At 45.3% G+C, this 20,452-nt stretch overlaps 1 protein-coding gene across 2 annotated transcripts in view; it reads left to right on the forward strand.

Moving 5' to 3' along the window:
• The window catches only part of FMR1 (fragile X messenger ribonucleoprotein 1), a 90,072-nt gene extending 70,105 nt beyond the window's left edge, over positions 1 to 19,967 (forward strand). For both annotated transcript variants that reach the window (XM_069747040.1, XM_069747041.1), the window contains 3 exons: positions 83 to 259; positions 2,121 to 2,203; positions 18,492 to 19,967. In XM_069747040.1, coding sequence (XP_069603141.1) covers positions 83 to 259; positions 2,121 to 2,203; positions 18,492 to 18,653 — 422 coding nt within the window. In that variant the 3' untranslated portion in view covers positions 18,654 to 19,967. The remainder of the gene's footprint in view (positions 1 to 82; positions 260 to 2,120; positions 2,204 to 18,491) is intronic.
• The last annotated feature ends 485 nt before the right edge of the window (positions 19,968 to 20,452 follow it).

A 20,452-nucleotide genomic window follows, 5' to 3' on the forward strand; every position in this document is an offset into this window, starting at 1 on the left:
GCTCACATTTATTGTAACGACTAAAGTCTGGATGTTACTGATCCCACATTTAAAGTGAAGTAATGATGCGATTTTATTGCAGGTACAAATTCTGAGGCATCGAATGCATCAGAGAACGAGTCTGACCACCGAGATGAGCTCAGCGACTGGTCCTTGGCACCTGCAGAGGAAGAGCGCGACAATTATATCCGGAGGGGTGATGGAAGAAGGCGTGGCGGAGCACGAGGTCAAGGACTGAGGGGGCGTGGGGGGTTTAAAGGTAACTTTATTTTTTTATTACTACTTTTTAGCTTTGACAAACCATGACTAAGACTTTCTAAGTCGAAACGCGTCGGTCAAGCCCCCCTGGAATCTCTTTGGTGTGCCAACATGTCCTTGTTTTATCAAGTTTGGAATAAATGTGAAGTTTTACTCCTCTATGCTGGAGAACATTTTTTTTTTCTTTTTCTGCGACCTTTATATCTGCCTCTGGCTAAGTGCTATGTAAACCCCACCCATATCACTGATTGGCAGATTTCTGTGTACACTGTGCATAGGCAAAAAGCTGCCAATCGTGATGGGGGTGTGGCTAGACTACTTGACAGCAGGTTTACTAGTCCTCTAGTGATAATCTCCTGCTAATAAAACACTGATTTTGTACAATCAATAGCAAGCAGCCAGTAAGTGACACATCGTTGGAATTCCGGTCTCTTCCCCCTACGTCATGCTGCTCTCAAATGGGGTAGCAAAAACTTGGTGGTACAGTCCCTTCAAATAATAAGGCAGCTACTGTGACAGAAGCTAGGTCCTCTTAAGTTTTGTTTTTGTTTTTTGTCCTAGTCAAATGAACAAAAAATTCTAATTTAGCAGCAGAAAAAAGTACTGTGGCTTTTCTCCATTTCTAGAATCCATGCAACACTTGTTACAATGGGCTGTGTGCACACGATGCAGATTTGGTGCAGAATTTTCTGCATAAAATCTGCACTAAATCTGCATCTCCTGGCAGAATCCGCAGGTGCGTTTTTTTATGCGTTTTTTGTGCGTTTTTTATGCAGATTTTACCAATGAATTTCTATTATGGAGGGGTGCAGAAACGCTGCAAAACTGCACAAAAGAAGTGACATGCACTTCTTTGAAATCTGCAGCGTTCCTGCGCAGATTTTTCTGCACCACGTGCACAGCTTTTTTTTTTTTACTTTGATTTACATTGTACTGTAAATCACAGTGCAGTTCTGCTGCGTTTCTGCTGCAGAAAAATCTGCTGCAGTTCTGCACTAAATCTGCATCGTGTGCACATACCCTTAGGCCACATTCACACGTTGCGTCCTGTCCCTGCGGGTTCTCCCGCAGCAGATTTGATAAATCTGCAGGGCAAACCCGCTGCGGTTATCCCTGCAGATTTATCGCGGTTTGTCCTGCGGGTTCCGCTGCTGGATTTTACTCCTACTATTGATGCTGCATATGCAGCATCAATAGTAATGTTAAAAATAATAAAATAATGATATACTCACCCTCCGACGTCCCGATCTCCTCGGCGCTGCAGGAGGCGGTCCGGTTCCAAAGATGCTGTGCGACCAGGACCTTCGTGACGTCACGGTCATGTGACCGCGACGTCACCGCAGGTCCTGGTCGCATAGCAAACCTGAGACAGGACGGCCGCGTGCAGCGCTGAGACTTCAGAGGTGAGTATATCATGATTTTTTTATTTTAATTCTTTTTTTTTTTTACTCAAATATGGTTCCCGGGGCCTGGAGGAGAGTCTCCTCTCCTCCACCCCGGGTATAACCCGCACATTATCCGCATTACTTCCCGCATGGTGGGCACAGCCCCATGCGAGAAGTAAGCGGATCAATGCATTTCTATGGGTGCAGAATCGCTGCGATTCTGCACAAAGAAGTGACATGGTCCTTCTTTTTTTCCGCAGCAATTCGGCGCGGGTTTTTTCGGGATTTTCCGCAATGTGGGCACAGCGGTTTTTGTTTTCCATAGGGTAACATTGTACTGTACCCTGCATGGAAAACAGCTGCGGACCCGCAGCGGCAAAATCGCGGCGGTTCCGCAGTAAAAACCGCATAGTGTGAACATACCCTTATAGTATGCAGATTTTATAACACTGTAATATTTTCTTCTGCATCTTTCAGCGAATGATGACCAGTCTCGGACAGACAACAGACAGCGTAATTCCCGGGAGCCCAAAACGAGGACAGCAGATGGCTCTCTCCAGGTCGGTCAATGAGTATTTAAAGGGAGTACAACGGATCATGTGGTGTAATTGTATATTTGAATAAGATCTTGTATATATTTCTATTTAGACATCGATCCACAATTCTGCTTCCATATCTATCTGTTCCTAGTGTTATAGTATGTCTGATGAAAAAAGGAGAAATGCCCCAGATTAGAGTAATGCATCCCTTACTGGATAGGACTAAGCATGGCATCAGTCATGTGACCCATTATGTAAACTATGAGACCACTTGGCATGTAGTGAATGCTTTGTAGGTAAGTGTTTACCTGTAGTATGCAGACTGCGGTGGGTATCTGCTGCAGTCTCCGGGTATGGACCAAGACTTGGAGAGGGATGGGAATTGTGTGTACTCCCTGCAATCCCCCACATTTATTTTGCTGTTATGTTGTGGTACCAAACACCAATAAAAATGTCCAATCCAGTTCCCTAATCCTTCCCTCCTATTATACCTTCTGTCCGTTCTACCTATGCAGTGACTGTTCACCTCCCGTCATCTCCACAGTAATGGCAGCCTCCTCTGTTCACCTCCCGTCATCTCCACAGGGACACCAGCCTCATCTGTTCACCTCCTGTCATCTCCATAGGGACACCAGCCTCCTCTGTACACCTCCCGTCATCTCCACAGTAATGGCATCCTCCTCTGTACACCTCCCGTCATCTCCACAGGGACAGTATCCTCCTCTGTTCACCTCCCGTCATCTCCACAGTAATGGCATCCTCCTCTGTACACCTCCCGTCATCTCCACAGGGACAGTATCCTCCTCTGTTCACCTCCCGTCATCTCCACAGGGACACCAGCCTCCTCTGTTCCCCTCCTGTCATCTCCACAGGGACAGTATCCTCCTCTGTTCACCTCCCGTCATCTCCACAGGGACAGCAGCCTCCTCTGTTCACCTCCCGTCATCTCCACAGGGACACCAGCCTCCTCTGTACACCTCCCGTCATCTCCACAGTAATGGCAGCCTCCTCTGCACACCTCCCGTCATCTCCACAGGGACACCAGCCTCCTCTGTACACCTCCCGTCATCTCCACAGTAATGGCGGCCTCCTCTGTTCACCTCCCGTCATCTCCACAGGGACACCAGCCTCCTCTGTTCACCTCCCGTCATCTCAACAGTAATGGCAGCCTCCTCTGTTCACCTCCCGTCATCTCCACAGGGACACCAACCTCCTCTGTACACCTCCTGTCATCTCTACAGGGACAGCATCCTCCTCTGTTCCCCTCTCGTCATCTCTACAGGGACAGCAGCCTCCTCTGTTCGCCTCCCGTCATCTCCACAATAATGGCAGCCTCCTCTGTACACCTCCCGTCATCTCCACAGTGACAGCAGCCTCCTCTGTTCCCCTCCCGTCATCTCCACAATAATGGCAGCCTCCTCTGTACACCTCCCGTCATCTCCACAGTAATGGCAGCCTCCTCTGCACACCTCCCGTCATCTCCACAGTGACAGCAGCCTCCTCTGTTCCCCTCCCGTCATCTCCACAGTGACAGCAGCCTCCTCTGTTCCCCTCCCGTCATCTCCACAGTGACAGCAGCCTCCTCTGTTCACCTTCCGTCATCTCCACAGTGACAGCAGCCTCCTCTTTTCCCCTCTCCCCCCCCCGTCATCTCCACATTGACAGCAGCCTCCTCTGTTCACCTCCCGTCATCTCCACTGTAATGGCAGCCTCCTCTGTTCACCTCCCGTCATCTCCACAGGGACAGCAGCCTCCTCTGTACACCTCCCGTAATCTCCACAGTGACAGCAGCCTCCTCTGTTCGCCTCCCGTCATCTCCACAATAATGGCAGCTTCCTCTGTACACCTCCCGTCATCTCCACAGGGACGGCAGCCTCCTCTGTTCTCCTCCCGTCATATCCACAGTGATAGCAGCTTCCCCTCTTCACCTCCCATCATCTCCACAGTGACTGCAGTCTCCTCTGTTCACCTTTTGTCATCTTTACAGGGAATGCCAGGAGGTAACAGGCGGTTCTCAACTGTCCCATCTAGCGGCCACAGATCACCGACGTGATCAATGGTCCTGAGAATCAATTTGCACCAACGCTAATATTTTGTCAAGTTTTTTTAGGACATACAGGTCCTTCTCAAAAAATTAGCATATAGTGTTAAATTTCATTATTTACCATAATGTAATGATTACAATTAAACTTTCATATATTATAGATTCATTATCCACTAACTGAAATTTGTCAGGTCTTTTATTGTTTTAATACTGATGATTTTGGCATACAACTCCTAATAACCCAAAAAACCTGTCTCAATAAATTAGCATATCAAGAAAAGGTTCTCTAAACGACCTATTACCCTAATCTTCTGAATCAACTAATTAACTCTAAACACATGCAAAAGATACCTGAGGCTTTTATAAACTCCCTGCCTGGTTCATTACTCAAAACCCCCATCATGGGTAAGACTAGCGACCTGACAGATGTCAAGAAGGCCATCATTGACACCCTCAAGCAAGAGGGTAAGGCCCAGAAAGAAATTTCTCAACAAATAGGCTGTTCCCAGAGTGCTGTATCAAGGCACCTCAATGGTAAGTCTGTTGGAAGGAAACAATGTGGCAGAAAACGCTGTACAACGAGAAGAGGAGACCGGACCCTGAGGAAGATTGTGGAGAAGGACAAATTCCAGACCTTGGGGAACCTGAGGAAGCAGTGGACTGAGTCTGGTGTGGAAACATCCAGAGCCACCGTGCACAGGCGTGTGCAGGAAATGGGCTACAGGTGCCGCATTCCCCAGGTAAAGCCACTTTTGAACCATAAACAGCGGCAGAGGCGCCTGACCTGGGCTACAGAGAAGCAGCACTGGACTGTTGCTAAGTGGTCCCAAGTACTTTTTTCTGATGAAAGCAAATTTTGCATGTCATTCGGAAATCAAGGTGCCAGAGTCTGGAGGAAGACTGGGGAGAAGGAAATGCCAAAATGCCTGAAGTCCAGTGTCAAGTACCCACAGTCAGTGATGGTGTGGGGTGCCATGTCAGCTGCTGGTGTTGGTCCACTGTGTTTCATCAAGGGCAGGGTCAATGCAGCTAGCTATCAGGAGATTTTGGAGCACTTCATGCTTCCATCGGCTGAAATGCTTTATGGAGATGAAGATTTCATTTTTCAGCACGACCTGGCACCTGCTCACAGTGCCAAAACCACTGGTAAATGGTTTACTGACCATGGTATTACTGTGCTCAATTGGCCTGCCAACTCTCCTGACCTGAACCCCATAGAGAATCTGTGGGATATTGTGAAGAGAAAGTTGAGAGACGCAAGACCCAACACTCTGGATGAGCTTAAGGCCGCTATTGAAGCATCCTGGGCCTCCATAACATCTCAGCAGTGTCACAGGCTGATTGCCTCCATGCCACGCCGCATTGAAGCAGTCATTTCTGCCAAAGGATTCCCGACCAAGTATTGAGTGCATAACTGAACATTATTATTTGTTGGTTTTTTTGTTTGTTATTAAAAAACACTTTTATTTGATTGGATGGGTGAAATATGCTAATTTATTGAGACAGGTTTTTTGGGTTATCAGGAGTTGTATGCCAAAATCATCAGTATTAAAACAATAAAAGACCTGACAAATTTCAGTTGGTGGATAATGAATCTATAATATATGAAAGTTTAATTGTAATCATTACATTATGGTAAATAATGAAATTTAACACTATATGCTAATTTTTTGAGAAGGACCTGTATATACTGTACTAGATGGTGGCCCGATTCTAACGAATCGGGTATTCTACAATATGTATGTAGTTTATTTATGAAGTTTTCAGAATAATGCAATATATATATATATACAGGATTCGGCCAGCCGGGCGCGACCAATTAGTGAGGCGTGGTTCAAATTCTGCACCAATTTGTGGCCGGACTGCCCCTATCGCTGATTGGTCACGCCCGGCCGGCCGCGAACAATCAGTGAAGCCAGGGCGGCTCCAGGTTTTTGAGGGCTCCAGGTGAGTGTCTCAGTGGGCCCCCCTCTTTAACACATACCACGATTCATGATGCACAGATACAGCAGAGAAATATACCACAGCCCACGTAGCATATAACACAGCCCACGTAGCATATAGCATAGCCACGTAGTATATAGCACAGGCCACATAGTATATAGCACAGGCCACGTAGTATATAGCACAGCCCACGTAGTATATAGCAATGTGGGCACCATATCCCTGTTAAAAAAGAATTAAAATAAAAAAGTTATATACTCACCTTCCGGGGCGGCCCCCGGATCCAGTCGAGGCGTTTAGCGATGCTCCTCGCGACGCTCCGGTCCCAAGAATGCATTTGCGGTCTCGCGAGATGATGACGTAGCGGTCAGGCGAGACCGCTACGTCATCATCTCGCGAGACCGCAATGCATGGCCCGGAGCGTCGCGAGGAGCGAGAAAGGCGCCAAAAGGTGAGTATATAATTTTTTTATTTTTTTTATTATTTTTAACATATCTTTTTACCATTGATGCTGCATAGGCACTGACAGAAAGTAGGAAAGGGCGAATTTGCGGCCGGAGTGTGCCTGACACTGATTGGTCGCGACGCAGGATTTCCGTGACAGACGGAAGTGCCCCTTAGACGATATATATATATATATATATCTATATATATATAGATATATAGATATATAGATATATCTATATATCTATATATCTATATATATATAGATATATATATATATATATATATAGATATATATATCTATATATATCTATATATATATCTATATATATATATCTATATATATATCTATATATATATCTATATATATAATTGTCTAAGGGGTTTTCCGTCTCTGTCTGTCTGTCCTGGAAATTCCGGCTCTCTGATTGGTCGAGGCCTGGCGGCACAGCATCGACGTAGAAATCCCGCGTCTCTGATTGGTCGAGGCCGCCAGGCCTCGACCAATCAGCAACAGGCACAACAACGATGATGTCATAAAGGACGTAGAAATCCCGCGTCTGATTGGTCGAGGCCGCCAGGCCTCGACCAATCAGCAACGGGCACAGCGACGATGATGTCATAAAGGACGTAGACATCTCACGTTTCTGATTCAGCAACGGGCACAGTATCGACGTAGATGTCATAATGGTTGCCATGGCGACGATGATGTCATAAAGGTTGCCTCGACCAATCAGCGACGGGCACAGTGTGCCGCGAATTCTGGAATCATCATTGTCCATATACTACGGGGACATGCATATTCTAGAATACCCGATGCGTTAGAATCGGGCCACAATCTAGTATATATATATATATATATATATATATATATATATATATATATATATATATATATATATATATATATATATATATATATATATATATATATATATATATATATATATATATATATATATATATCGTCCAAGGGGCACTTCCGTCTGTCTGTCTGTCCTTCTGTCACGGTTATTCATTCGCTGATTGGTCTCAGCAGCTGCCTGTCATGGCTGCCGGGACCAATCAGCGACGGGCACAGTCCGATTAGTCCCTCCCCTGCACTCACTGCCCGGCGCCCGCTCCATGATCCCCTCCACTCACCACTCACACAGGGTTAAGCTGCAGCTTCCGTTCCCAGGGCTGGTATGAGCAGGACCTGTGATGACGTCACGGCAGGTCCTTGTCGCACACCAGCCCTGGGACCGGAAGCTGCCGCTTGCAATGGAGCGGTCCCGGGAGCGGGAAAGGCGGCGGATGGTGAGTATAGCAGGTTTTTTTTTTTTTTTTTTTTTTTTTTTTTTTTTTAAGTCTCTATACTACGTGGCTCTGTTCTGTATACTCCGTCGCTGTGCAATATACTACGTGACTGGGCAATATACTACGTGGCTGGGCAATATACTACGTGGCTGGGCAATATACTATGTGGCTGGACAATATACTCCGTCGCTGTGCAATATACTACGTGGCTGGGCAATATACTATGTGGCTGGACAATATACTCCGTCGCTGTGCAATATACTACGTAGCTCTGTGCTGTATACTACATCGCTGTGCAATATACTACTTAGCTGGGCAATATACTACGTGACTGGCCAATATACTACGTGACTGGCCAATATACTACGTGACTGGCCAATATACTACGTGGGCTGTGCAATATACTACGTGACTGGGCAATATACTACGTGGCTCTGCTATATACTGCGTGGCTGGCCAATATACTGCGTGGCTGGCCAATATACTGCGTGACTGGCCAATATACTGCGTGACTGGCCAATATACTACATCGCTGGGCAATATACTACGTGGACATGCATATTCTAGAATACCCGATGCGTTAGAATCGGGCCACCATCTAATTATATATATATATTATATTGTGTTGCAGCGGTAGGACCATACACAGTGAAACGGCAGTGACCCAAGCAAGTTCAAACAAAACGTTCTTTTATTGTGTACTATCCCGTTCATGTGACTTGGGACTTAATTCCCATGGACGTGATAGTACGTCATACGTGATCAGCCGCGCTCACAGGGGGAGTGGGTGTCAGCTGGTTATCACAGCTGACACCCGGGACTAAGTGCCAGGAGCTGTCACTGACCTCTCCTGGCACTTTAACCCCCGGAACACTGCAATCAAGCAAGATCGCAGCGTTCCGGTGGCATAGAGAAGCATCGTGCAGGGAGGGGGCTCCCTGCGTGCTTCCCTGAGACCCTCAGAACAACGCGATGTGATTGCGTTGTTCTGAGGTTCTCCCTGCCTTCAGACCCCCGGATCCAAGATGGCCGCGGGGTCCTTCCGGGTCCTGCAGGGAGGTGGCTTGTCAGTGCTTGCTGAGAGCAGGACCTTAGAAGCCTCCTTCACTGTCAGATTGCTGATCTGACACAGTGCTGTGAAGTCACTGACTTTATACAGTGATGTCCCACCCTGGGACAATGTGAAAAAGTTAATAAATATATATATATATATATATATATATATATATATATATATATATATATATATATATATATATATATACTGTAAAAATATTTGTAAAATAATTCCTAAGTAAAGAAGAAATAAATAAATATTGTTCCAATAAATATATTTCTTTATGTAAATAAAAAAAGAACAATAAAAGTACACATATTTAGTATCGCTGTGTCCGTAACAACCCGACCTATAAAACTGTCCCACTAGTTAACCCCTTCAGTGAACACCGTAAAAAAAAAATAATTTAACGATGAGGCAAAAAACAATGCTTTATCATCATACCACCGAACAAAAAGTGGAATAACACGCAATCAAAAAGACGGATATAAATAAGCATGGTACCGCTGAAAATGTCATCTTGTCCCCTAAAATACGAGCTGCCATACAGCGTCATCATCGAAAAAATAAAAAAGTTATAGCCCTCAGAATAAAGCAATGCAAAAATAATTATTTTTTATATAAAAAAATTTTATTGTATAAAAGCGCCAAAACCTAAAAAGAGTTATTGCTGTAATCGTACTAATCCGAAGAATAAAACTGCTTTATCAATTTTATCACACGCGGAACTTTATAAACTCCCCACCCAAAAGAAATTAATGAATAGCTGTTTTTTGTTCATTCTGCCTCTCAACAATCGTAATAAAAAGCGATCAAAAAATGTCGTGTGCCCGAAAATGTTACCAATAAAAACGTCAACTCGTCCCGCAAAAAAACAAGACTTCACATGACTCTGTGGGCCAAAATATGGAAAAATTATAACTCTCCAAATGTGGTGATGCACAAACTATTTTTTGCAATAAAAAACGTCTTTTAGTGTGTGACAGCTGTCAAACATAAAAATCCGCTATAAATAGTAAAGCAAACCCCCCTTTATCACCCCCTTAGTTAGGGAAAAATAATAAAATTAAAAAATGTATTTCCATTTTCCCGTTAGGGTTACGGTTGGGGTTAAAGTTAGGCTTGGGGCTAAAGTTAGGGTTACAGTTGGGGCTAGGGTTAGGGTTTGGATTATGTTTACGGTTGAGGTTAGGGTTGGGATTAGGGTTAGGGGTGTGTCAGGGTTAAGGGTGTGGTTAGGGTTATGCTTAGGGTTGGGTGTGCTCAGGTAAGGGGTGTGATTAGGGATGGGGTTAGGGGTGTGTTCGGGTTAGGGTTGGAGTTAGAATTAGGGGGGTTCCACTGTTTAGGCACATCAGGGGCTCTCCAAACGCGACATTGCGTTCGATCTCAATTTCAGCCAATTCTGCATTGAAAAAGTAAAATGGTGCTCCTTCCCAGCTTTGTCGTGCGCCCAAACAGTAGTTTTCTCCCATATATGGGGTATTGGCGTACTCATGACAATTTAGACCACAAGTTTTGGGGTCCAATTTCTCCTGTTACCCTTGGGAAAATAAAAAATTGGGGGCAAAAATATCATTTTTGTCAAAATATGATTTATTTTTTTTTATTGGGGGTTTAAAGTGCTCACCACACATTCAGATAAGTTCCTAAGGGGGTCTACTTTCCAAAATGGTGTCGCTTGTGGGGGGTTTCCACTGTTTAGGCACATCAGGGGCTCTCCAAACGCGATATGGCGTCCTATCTCAATTCTAGCCAATTTTGCATTGAAAAGTCAAACGGCTCTCCTTCCCTTCCGAGCTCTGCCATGCACCCAAACAGTGGTTTACCCCCACATGAGGCATCGGCGTACTCGGGAGAAATTGCACAACAACTTTTGAGGTCCAATGTCTCCAGTTACCCCTGGTAAAATAAAACAAATTGGATCTGAAGTAAATTTTTTGTGAAAAAAAAAAAAGTTAAATGTGTGTGTGTGTGTGTATATATATATATGTGTGTGTGTGTGTGTGTGTGTGTGTGTGTGTGTGTGTGTATATATATATATATATATATATATATATATATATATATATATATATATATATATATATTTATTTATTTATTTATTTATTTATTTATTTATTTTTTTTTTTTTTTTTTAAACATTCCAAAAATTCCTGTGAAGCACCTGAAGGGTTAATAAACTTGAGGGGTGCAGTTTTTAGAATGGTGTCACTTTTGGGTATTTTCTATCATATAGACCTCTCAAAATGACTTCAAATGGTGTTGTAAAAATGAGAAATTGCTGGTCAACTTCTAACCCTTATAACTTCCTAACAAAAAAATGTTGGATCCAAAATTGTGCTGATGTAATATAGACATGTGGGAAATGTTACTTATTAAGTATTTTGTGTGACATATCTCTGTGATTTAAGGGCATGAAAATTCAAAGTTGGAAAATTGTAAAATTTTCTAAATTTTTGCCAAATTTCCGTTTTCTCCTTCGCCTTATTGGGGAACACAGACCGTGGGTGTATGCTGCTGCCACTACGAGGCTGACACTAAGTGATACAAAGAAAGTTAGCTCCTCCTCTGCAGTATACACCCTCCTGCTGGCTCTCGGCTAACCAGTTCTTGCTTAGTGTCCGTAGGAGGCACACGGACGGGTCTGCTATTCAGACCCAAAACTCTTTTTTTATCATTTATTATCTTTTCAATTTTTAGGCCATGTTCACACGTTCCTGATTTCCCTGCTGTTTTTTCTGCACTAAAAAGCTCTTGGCAGAAAACGCAGGTGCGTTTTTGGTGCGTTTTTTGATGCGTTTTTTGATGCGGTTTTTAGTGCTTTTTTTATGCAGTTTTCTCTGCAGAGTCTGTGTGTTTTCTAGGAAGTTTTTTTTAGGGTTAAAATGGCTGAAAATACCCTACCCCTAACCCTACCCCTAACCCTAACCCTAGTTCTAACTGTAGTGGGGAAAAAAAAAATTTCTTTATTTTATTATTGTTACTACCTATGGGGGTGATAAAGGGGGGGGGGGTCATTTACTTTTTTTTTTATTTTGATCACTGTGAGGTTATCACAGTGATCAAAATGTGCCTGGAACGAATCTGCCGGCCGGCAGATTCGGCGGGCGCACTGCGCATGCGCCCGCCATTTTGGAAGATGGCGGCGCCCAGGGAGAAGACGGACGGACACCGGGAGGCCCGGTAAGTATAAGGGGGGGAGATGAGGGCATGGGGGGGTGGGATTGGGGCACGGGGGACAGCCACACTCTGCCCACGCACTTCCTGCTGCAGCGGTTCTGCACCACAAGCCGCAGAAAACCCGCAGATATTTTTTTCGTCTGCGGGTTTTACTGCGGGTTTGACCCTCACAATGGAGGTCAATGGGTGCAGAACCGCTGCAGTTCCGCACAAAGAAGTGACATGGTCCTTCTTTTTTACCGCAGCTATTCATCGCGGCTTTTTTAGTGAATTTCCGCATCATGTGCACAGCAGTTCCTGTTTTCCATAGGGTACATTGTACTGTACCCTGCATGGAAAGCAGCTGCGGACCCGCAGCGGCAAAATCGCGGCGGTTCCGCAGTAAAAACCGCACTGTGTGAACATGGCCTTACTCTTTTTGATTTTTAATTTTTCCACGCACGAATGGGGCGATGGATCCTTTCAAGGTTCCAATTTCCCTCGAACCATCAACAGACGAGCACGGAGAGTGTCGCCTCTCCGTATCCTCTCCTGCGACGTGGGATGCGATGCCTGAGCTGATCCTTAGGGGCAATGGGTCCCTTCAAGGGCACCGATTTCCCCGCAACATCAACAGACGAACACATGGAGTGTCTCCTCCACGTATCCTCTTCTGCAGCCAGGCCTAATGCCGCACAACTGCCCCTGTCCAAGATGCACAGAGGCACCCTCTCTTTGGCGGTCGAGCAGCCCCCACTGTACCACCACTGTTAAAGCGGATGGCACAAAGGAGGTGGACGGTTCCTCTCCATCTCCCTAAAAAAGGGATGGTGGATTGAGGTTTACCCCTTTATCCCTGCACCGTCCATGCTGCAATACCTGACCTGCAGCAGAACAGTAGTGTGCGCGCGCTGAAGCCCAGTCATCTGCAGCGGCTCTATGTCGGGACACGCACCGATGGTGAGTGGATCAGTCGGCGGTGGGCCTCTGCAGTGGGATATTCACATGCTGTCAGGCAGCATCAGCCATGGTTTCCCTGTGACCCACCTCCCTGAGGTTACGCTCTGGCCGGCTGCAAAAATGTAACCCCGGCTTCGGCCGATGTGTAGGCCGCATCCCGGAAGCCACACCCACACTGTGGCATGCTAAGGCTGCTCCGCCCACTTTTCTGGCGCTTCTTGCCTGGCATGGGAGCGCTCACTTTTCTCGGCCACTCCAACGCCCCTCACTTCTACCCACCAGCTGCAGAAATTTAGGCCCCGGCTTGGGCCTATTCATGGAAGTCATGAGGCTCCGCCCCCCGAATTGGCGCCTCACACTCTCTGCAAGACTTTACCACCTCTGCAACTCATGGTGGCCATCTTGATCCACCCGGCCGGCTCACACAGGGGCGACGGTTTTCATTAAAGGGGCGCAACGACTCTGCAGCATCAGATACCCGGGTAAGGAAGTACTGCACTCTCCCCCTGCATTTTCACCTGTACTTAAAGGCATATGACCAGTATCCCCTAGTCTTAAAGGCACATGACCACCCCTGGTCTTTAAGGCACATGACCAGTATAACCTTGTCTTAAAGGCACATGACCAGTATTCCTTTGTCTTAAAGGCACATGACCAGACCAGACCGCAATCCATGGCTTCTCGGACCAAGAGATTGAATCCCTCTGTTAATCTTCTGTGGCTCGGAGTGCTCGCAGGACCTATATAGATGGTCCCTTTCCTACATGGGAGCCGTCGACTAGCAGGGGCCGCAAGTATTCTAGAAACGTACAGGTGCCTAGAAACATACAGGCGTCTAGAAAACGGAAGCTTAATTTCCTGATCTCCCTCGCCAATGATTTGCTGAGAACAAGACTATGAGTATGGATCGGATATTGCCTTGGATCTGGTCTCGCCATAGCTTCAGAAAAGGATGGATTCTCCTATTTACATCATCAACCAATCTCTGTAGATTGACGAGGACTCCGATTCTGCTTTAGATCATGCAGTGTCCCTCATAAGGAGACTAAACTCCCTCATAGAGCATTTGCCATTTACCCGGACAGGGAGTGTCCGGATAAGCGATTCACTGGACAGAAGCCTCTTCAAGCGCGGTATCCTTTTTCAGCCAATATGCAAACACGTGGGGTGTCCACTCCACGTATGCCCACCTACGACATGGAATACCATACCTGTTCTGATTTTTAGGGGCGACCGGTCCTTTAAAGGGCACCGATCTCCCCACGCCATCAACAGACAAGCACATGGAGTGTCGCCTCCATGTATCCTCTTCTGCAGTCAGGCCTAACGCCAGACAACCAGCCCTGTCCACCCAGGGATCTGAACTCTGTGGATGTACAGAGGCTCCCTTTTTGGCGTCCGAGCACCCCCCTCTGCATGACCACTCTTTAGCAGATGATGCAAGAAGGCGGACGATACCTCTCCACTTCCCTGTTCAGAGGATGGTGGATCGAGGGTTCATCATTTTAACTCTGCACCGTCAAAAGAGAGCGGCGATCGACTGCTTTTTCCTGACCTGCTGGATGCAGCCGCGCACTCCGCCACATGGCAGATTAACCGGGTAGAATCTCCTGTGGTATACCTACCAGTATCCCTGGCCGATGAGTCATCAATTAAAAATACAACGGACTGTCAGACAGCAAATCTGGTTCGTTCCGTCTTGCAGCCTCGGGTTCAGCGCTCTGCTTTTCCTCAGCTGCCGCATGGGTTTCTAGAGCAATGGTCTCCTGGTTGGAGACCTTAACTACTTTGGTTCACAACAGTAACCTTTTCCCGTAGACCGTACAGGTGGCCAGTCAAATCTCTTGAGCGGGAGACTGTGGTTCACGCCTTTTGGATGCGGCCTAGTTGCACGGCGCGGTCAGCAGCAAATGCCATTACACTCAGAAGGGCATTATAGCTCTGAGAATGGAAACATATTCTGCGTTCAAAAAGCCTCTGACATCACTCACTTAACAGAGTGGTCTGTTATTTGGTGAGAAATTGGGAGCGTTTCCCATGCAGGAACAAAGGATCGCATGTTTCCTATAGACTCATTCAACAGTGGAAGCGTTGTCCAGGACAGTCTAGATCTAAGGTTTCTTGGTTTCAAAAAGGGGACCGAAAAGTAAGACCGATCCTGGACCTCAAACTTCTATCAAACTTGACAAGGTCCTCCATCTTCGGATGAAGTTCCTCCGCTCAGCCATTACTTCAATAGAAAAGGGTGGAGTTTCTGGCATCCATCGACATTCGGCATGCTTAGTCTCACATTCCTATTTTTCCCCTCTTCAAAAATTCCTTCGCTTTTCTATTTGCGAACAGCATTTTTAAGTCACGACCATGCCCTTCGGCCTTGCTACCGCACCCAGAGTGTTCGCAAGGGTCATGGCTGCTGTCATGTTCCTCTTGCACTTTAGAGGCGTGGTAGTCCTTCCCTATCTGGTCGACTTTCTAGCCACTCCTCCAGGACTGCTCTGAGTTGTCTATATCACTTGCGAGACCCTCTTTCACCTGGGCTGGCAGCTAAACTTAGACAAGTTTTCCTCATTTCCAGCCCAGCAGATATCCTTTTTGAGGATGATCCTGGACACTTCCAGAATGTTGGTAATTCTCCCTTGAGACAAGGCCGTGCCCCTTCAACATGGAGCTCGCGCACTTGATCACTCATCCCCTCATCCATTCAATTTGCTAGGAGGGTTCTGAGGAAAAATGGTGACGGCATTGGAAGCAGTTTCCTTCACTCCGCTCGATTTCTGCAGGTCAAACAAGTTTTCAGAGGGTAGTCTCTGAGTTCTTCCCCCATCCAGGGGAGATCTTTTCTCCCGGTTCAATGGTTATAAGTGACTACCGATGCCTTCTTCTCCCGATCATTCTTCTGGGGATCCGAACGGCTAGTCCTACAGCAGGTCCACTGAATTCGGATGGGGTGACCCGCCAGAGGGCAATCTAATACTGCCACGGCTGTGCGATACATCAATCATCTAGCAGGTACCCACGGTCAGACGCCATGGCCGAGGTACCTCACATTCTCTGATGGGCCGAGATCTAGCATTCAGTGATCTTGGCAGTACACACCCCAGGAGTAGAACTCTGGGTGGCAGACTTATTCAGCCGTCAGGGTCCCACCTCAAGTGAGTGGGAACTTCACCCGGAAGTCTTCCATCAGATCTGCCTTCATTGGAGCACTCCAGATGTAGATTGGATGGCGCCCAGACTGATCGCCAATGTACTTCAAGTTCATGGTTCGGCCTCGAAATCCAAAAGCCATTACAGTGCATGCGCTGGTTCTTCCGTGGTACCAGTTTCCTCTTCCATTACTTCTGAGAGCCTTTCGGAAGCAGGAAGGGCCCCAGTGATCCTGGGAGATCCGCACTGACCACGTCAGGTTTTTCGTTTGGGGAGCTAGTACTTTTCCGTCATATTGTAACGAAACTGCAAGTAGGGACTTTCTCACAGGGAGTTTTCACATGTGGTTCTTCCCTATCGCATATCGTTAGATCTTTGGGTCCTTAATGGTCCTGGGAGTCTTACAGTAGACTCCTTTTGTTCCGGACAGACTTTACTATCAGGGAAGGTCGCCCTCTTTCTCTGCGATCTCGTCATCCTGACAAGTCTTCGGAGCTAGCTGCTCTGTTCTTTCAGACTTTTTTCCTTATTACCATCAAGGCAAAGTTGTCCTCATGCCATCTCTGCCCCTTGTTACCAAGGTGGTATCGTATTCCCACTGTTACGAGGACATCGTTCTTCCCTCATCTCTCTCGGCTCCAGTCCACAAAACATAATGGGTTTCCCATATTCTGGACGAAATGAGTGCTCTGAGTATGTATGTATCGAGGACGGCGTCCTTCCGAAGGTTGGACACTTTATTTGGGCTTCCTGACGGTAAGAGGAAGGCTTCCTGACGGTTACAGGAAGGGTTTAGCCGTTTCATCGGCCATGTTAGCCTGGTGGATTCATTTCACCATCCAGGAGTCCTTCCGTGTTAGATGTCAGCCTATTTCCAACCCTGCTTATCGTGGTTTCTTAGGTTCTAGGCCCCAGGCGTCGGCAAAGCACGCCTGCAAGCTTGTGGTTCATCCAGTCCACATGCATTCTTGAAGCACTATAATTCCCAGACTTCCGCAGATGTGAGTCTGGGCAGGCAGACTCTGCAGGCCGCGGTGGCGCACTTGTAAGTAGCGGTTACACCGGGCCTGATCTGATGTTGTCCCCACCTAAGGACTGCTTTGGGACGTCCCACGGTCTGTGTCCCCCAATGAGACGAAGGAGAAATAGGGATTTTTGTGTACTCACCGTAAAATCCTTTTCTCCAAGCCATTCATTGGGGGACATAGCTCCCACCCTGTTATTAGCTTGTGCTTGTTTTATGATTTGACATGTTATACTCTCATATGTTGTTATTGGTCTCCTACTGCTTTTGCACTGAATTGGTTCTCTAAGAGTCAGCAGGAGGGTGTATACTGCAGAGGAGGAGCTAACTTTATTTGTATCACTTAGTGTCAGCCTCCTAGTGGCAACAACATAAACCCACGGTCTGTGTCCTCCTATGAATGGCTCAGAGAAAAGGATTTTACGGTGAGTACACAAAAATCTCTATTTTTTTCACAAATAAATGCAAGTCATATCAAAGAAATTTTAGCAGTAACGTGAAGTAAAATATGTCACGAGAAAACAATGTCAGAATCACCGGGATCCATGGAAGCATTCCAGAGTTACTACCTCATAAAGAAACAGTGGTCAGAATTGTAAAAATTGGCCTGATCATTAACGTGCAAACCATGATCTTACTCTTCATCAATAAAGACTTATTGAACACAAAAATAGGGTCTTTTCCCAACAGGACAGTATGCGTATGTGCACATGCTGCTGAATGGTGTGCGGATTTTTCCACACTGATTTTGTTAAATCCGCAGGTAAATTGCAGTGCAGATTTACCATGGATTGACCGCGGTTTTTGTGCGGATTCCACCTGTGGTTTTACCTCTGCGGATTCCTATTAAGGAGCAGGTGTAAACCACTGCAGAATCCGCACAAAGAATTGACATGCTGCGGAATATAAACCACTGCGTTTCCGTTTGTTTTTTTCCGCAGCATGTGCACTGTGGTTTTGTTTTTCATAGGTTTACATGGTACTGTAAACTCATGGAAAACTGTTGCAGATCCTTAGCGTCAAATCCGCTGCGGATCTGCAGTGTGTGCACATAGCCTTAAGGCCTGGGGGTTGTGGCAGTGGAAAGAAACACTGCGTGAACCGGCCCTTACATTACGTTTCTAAAATGTTGCTAGCTTCCAGGAAACCACATTAATTTTGCATTCAGCTTGAGTCGGGCCCATATAAACTATTTTGACGTTGTATATCAAATTTATCTATGTTTCAGATCCGAATTGACTGCAATAATGAGAGGAGTGTACATACTAAAAGCTTGCAGAGCACGCCCATTGAGGGTAATCGGCTTCGCACCGGCAAAGATCGGATTCAGAAGAAAGAAAAGTCTGAGTCTGTGGACGGGCAGCAGATGCTTGTTAACGGCGTACCGTAACTTTACATGTCTCCTGTCAACCCTTAACACTCTAAGCAAATTCTAAGATACATCATAATTCACGTTATAGAAGCCTGTTAGGCCAAAGACAAATAGGCGAGAAGACACGGGGCATGAAACCGAGCGTTCCTGTTAGCCTTATTTTGTTAGTATTGGCTATAAAACAGTTTTCAAAAGGTCAGATTGGAAACTTATTTGCATTAAATATCAAACCTTCTGAGGCTTTCAAGTACATATTGCACTTGACTTAAAAAATAAAAAAAAAATAATAAAAAAGTATTTTTTGTTTAAAAGAGAAAATAAATGAAAAAATACTAAGCTGTGTGTTGGTATAATTGTGTTCAGTTGCACTATTTTCAGGCAGCTGATTAGAACAGTAGACTAAAAAACAAACAAATCCACTGCTATACTGAACTCATGCATTCAGCCGGGCTCATGGTCCCACTCATGTGATACGTCATTCCGTCACCTCCAGCTCATTGGACAATATCTTAGTGGGACATTATAATTGTGCAACGTATTGGCATTTCTCATTTGGTATAAAAAGAAAAAGAGAAAAAAAAAAAAGTTGTATGATCTGTGCCTTTTTTATATCTCAACTTGTATGGCTAGTATTTGAATTCAGGAATCGGGGGAGAGAAAAGTGTAAGTGTAAAAAATATATGTAGCAAATCTTTAAAACCCAATAGGACTCTTAAGGTGAGTGCATGCTGTCCATACATACGTAGACATAAGCCTCAGCTGCCAACAGTAGAAACTTGGTTCTGCACCGATATTCTAGCAATTATTAATCATGCCAGGGACTCAGTGACAGAATAGATGGGACCATTTTTTTTAGGATGTGAATGATGAGATAATCGGCGATTTGTATCTTACGGATGCTTGAGAACCTATTTAGTATCTGGACTTTTTTTTTTTTTTTTTAAATGTCCCCTCATCCGCCATGCAGGAAGGGTTAGTAGATGCTTGTATTCACCCGAAGACTTTATACCCATTACGTTGGATGGTTTCCTATATCTGTAAAGTAAATCTATCCCAAGAATGAGTTGTACCAACAATCCAACTCTACCATGTAGCTTCTGTCCTTCTAATTTCCTATGCTCCATTTCTTTTTTGCCTATGATTTTGCATGTTCGGAATAAGAGCTTCTCCTTCTCTCCAGAGACTTTCAGATAAGCCCTCCTTCTTCTAACGGGATCCCATTTTAGTTTGGATTCCCATCTTCTTGCATTCAAGTGAATACACAATGGCAATTTGCTGCACTTAATTTAACAGATTTAAAAAAAAAAAAAGGAATAATAAAAAAAAAGGAAAGACTTACAAGTATTGCCAAACACTAATTTTAGTTATTTATTTTTTGGGAATGTATAGTATTTGGAAACTGAATGAATTGGTACATTGCACACATCATCTCTACGCTGGTTTGGTTTAAAATACTGTAGATAATTAACCAAGGTAGTCTAACCTTGTAAGTGCCCGTGTGGCATCCTCTGTACATAATAGCTACAATATATCGGACTTTATGTTGACATTTGTTTGGTTATAGTGCAATATATTTTGTATGCAAGCAGTTTCAATAAAGTTTGATCTTCCTCTGCTAATTGAATTGGTTGACTGAATTAAAGCCTTGTAGCCCCTTTTTCTTTTTTTTTTTTCCTTCTTCCATTAGCAGCTATTGTGTCGTCTACTCTATTGCGCTACCGGATGTCAGTCAGTCTACTTATGCACTGGGAACTGATGATTTCACTATGCAAAAGGCGTAAAGTACAGATAACATAGAGCAGAATTTGTCACATGAT

This window comes from Ranitomeya imitator, chromosome 2, assembly GCF_032444005.1.
Source record: "Ranitomeya imitator isolate aRanImi1 chromosome 2, aRanImi1.pri, whole genome shotgun sequence".
In the NCBI taxonomy this organism is placed as follows: domain Eukaryota; kingdom Metazoa; phylum Chordata; class Amphibia; order Anura; family Dendrobatidae; genus Ranitomeya; species Ranitomeya imitator.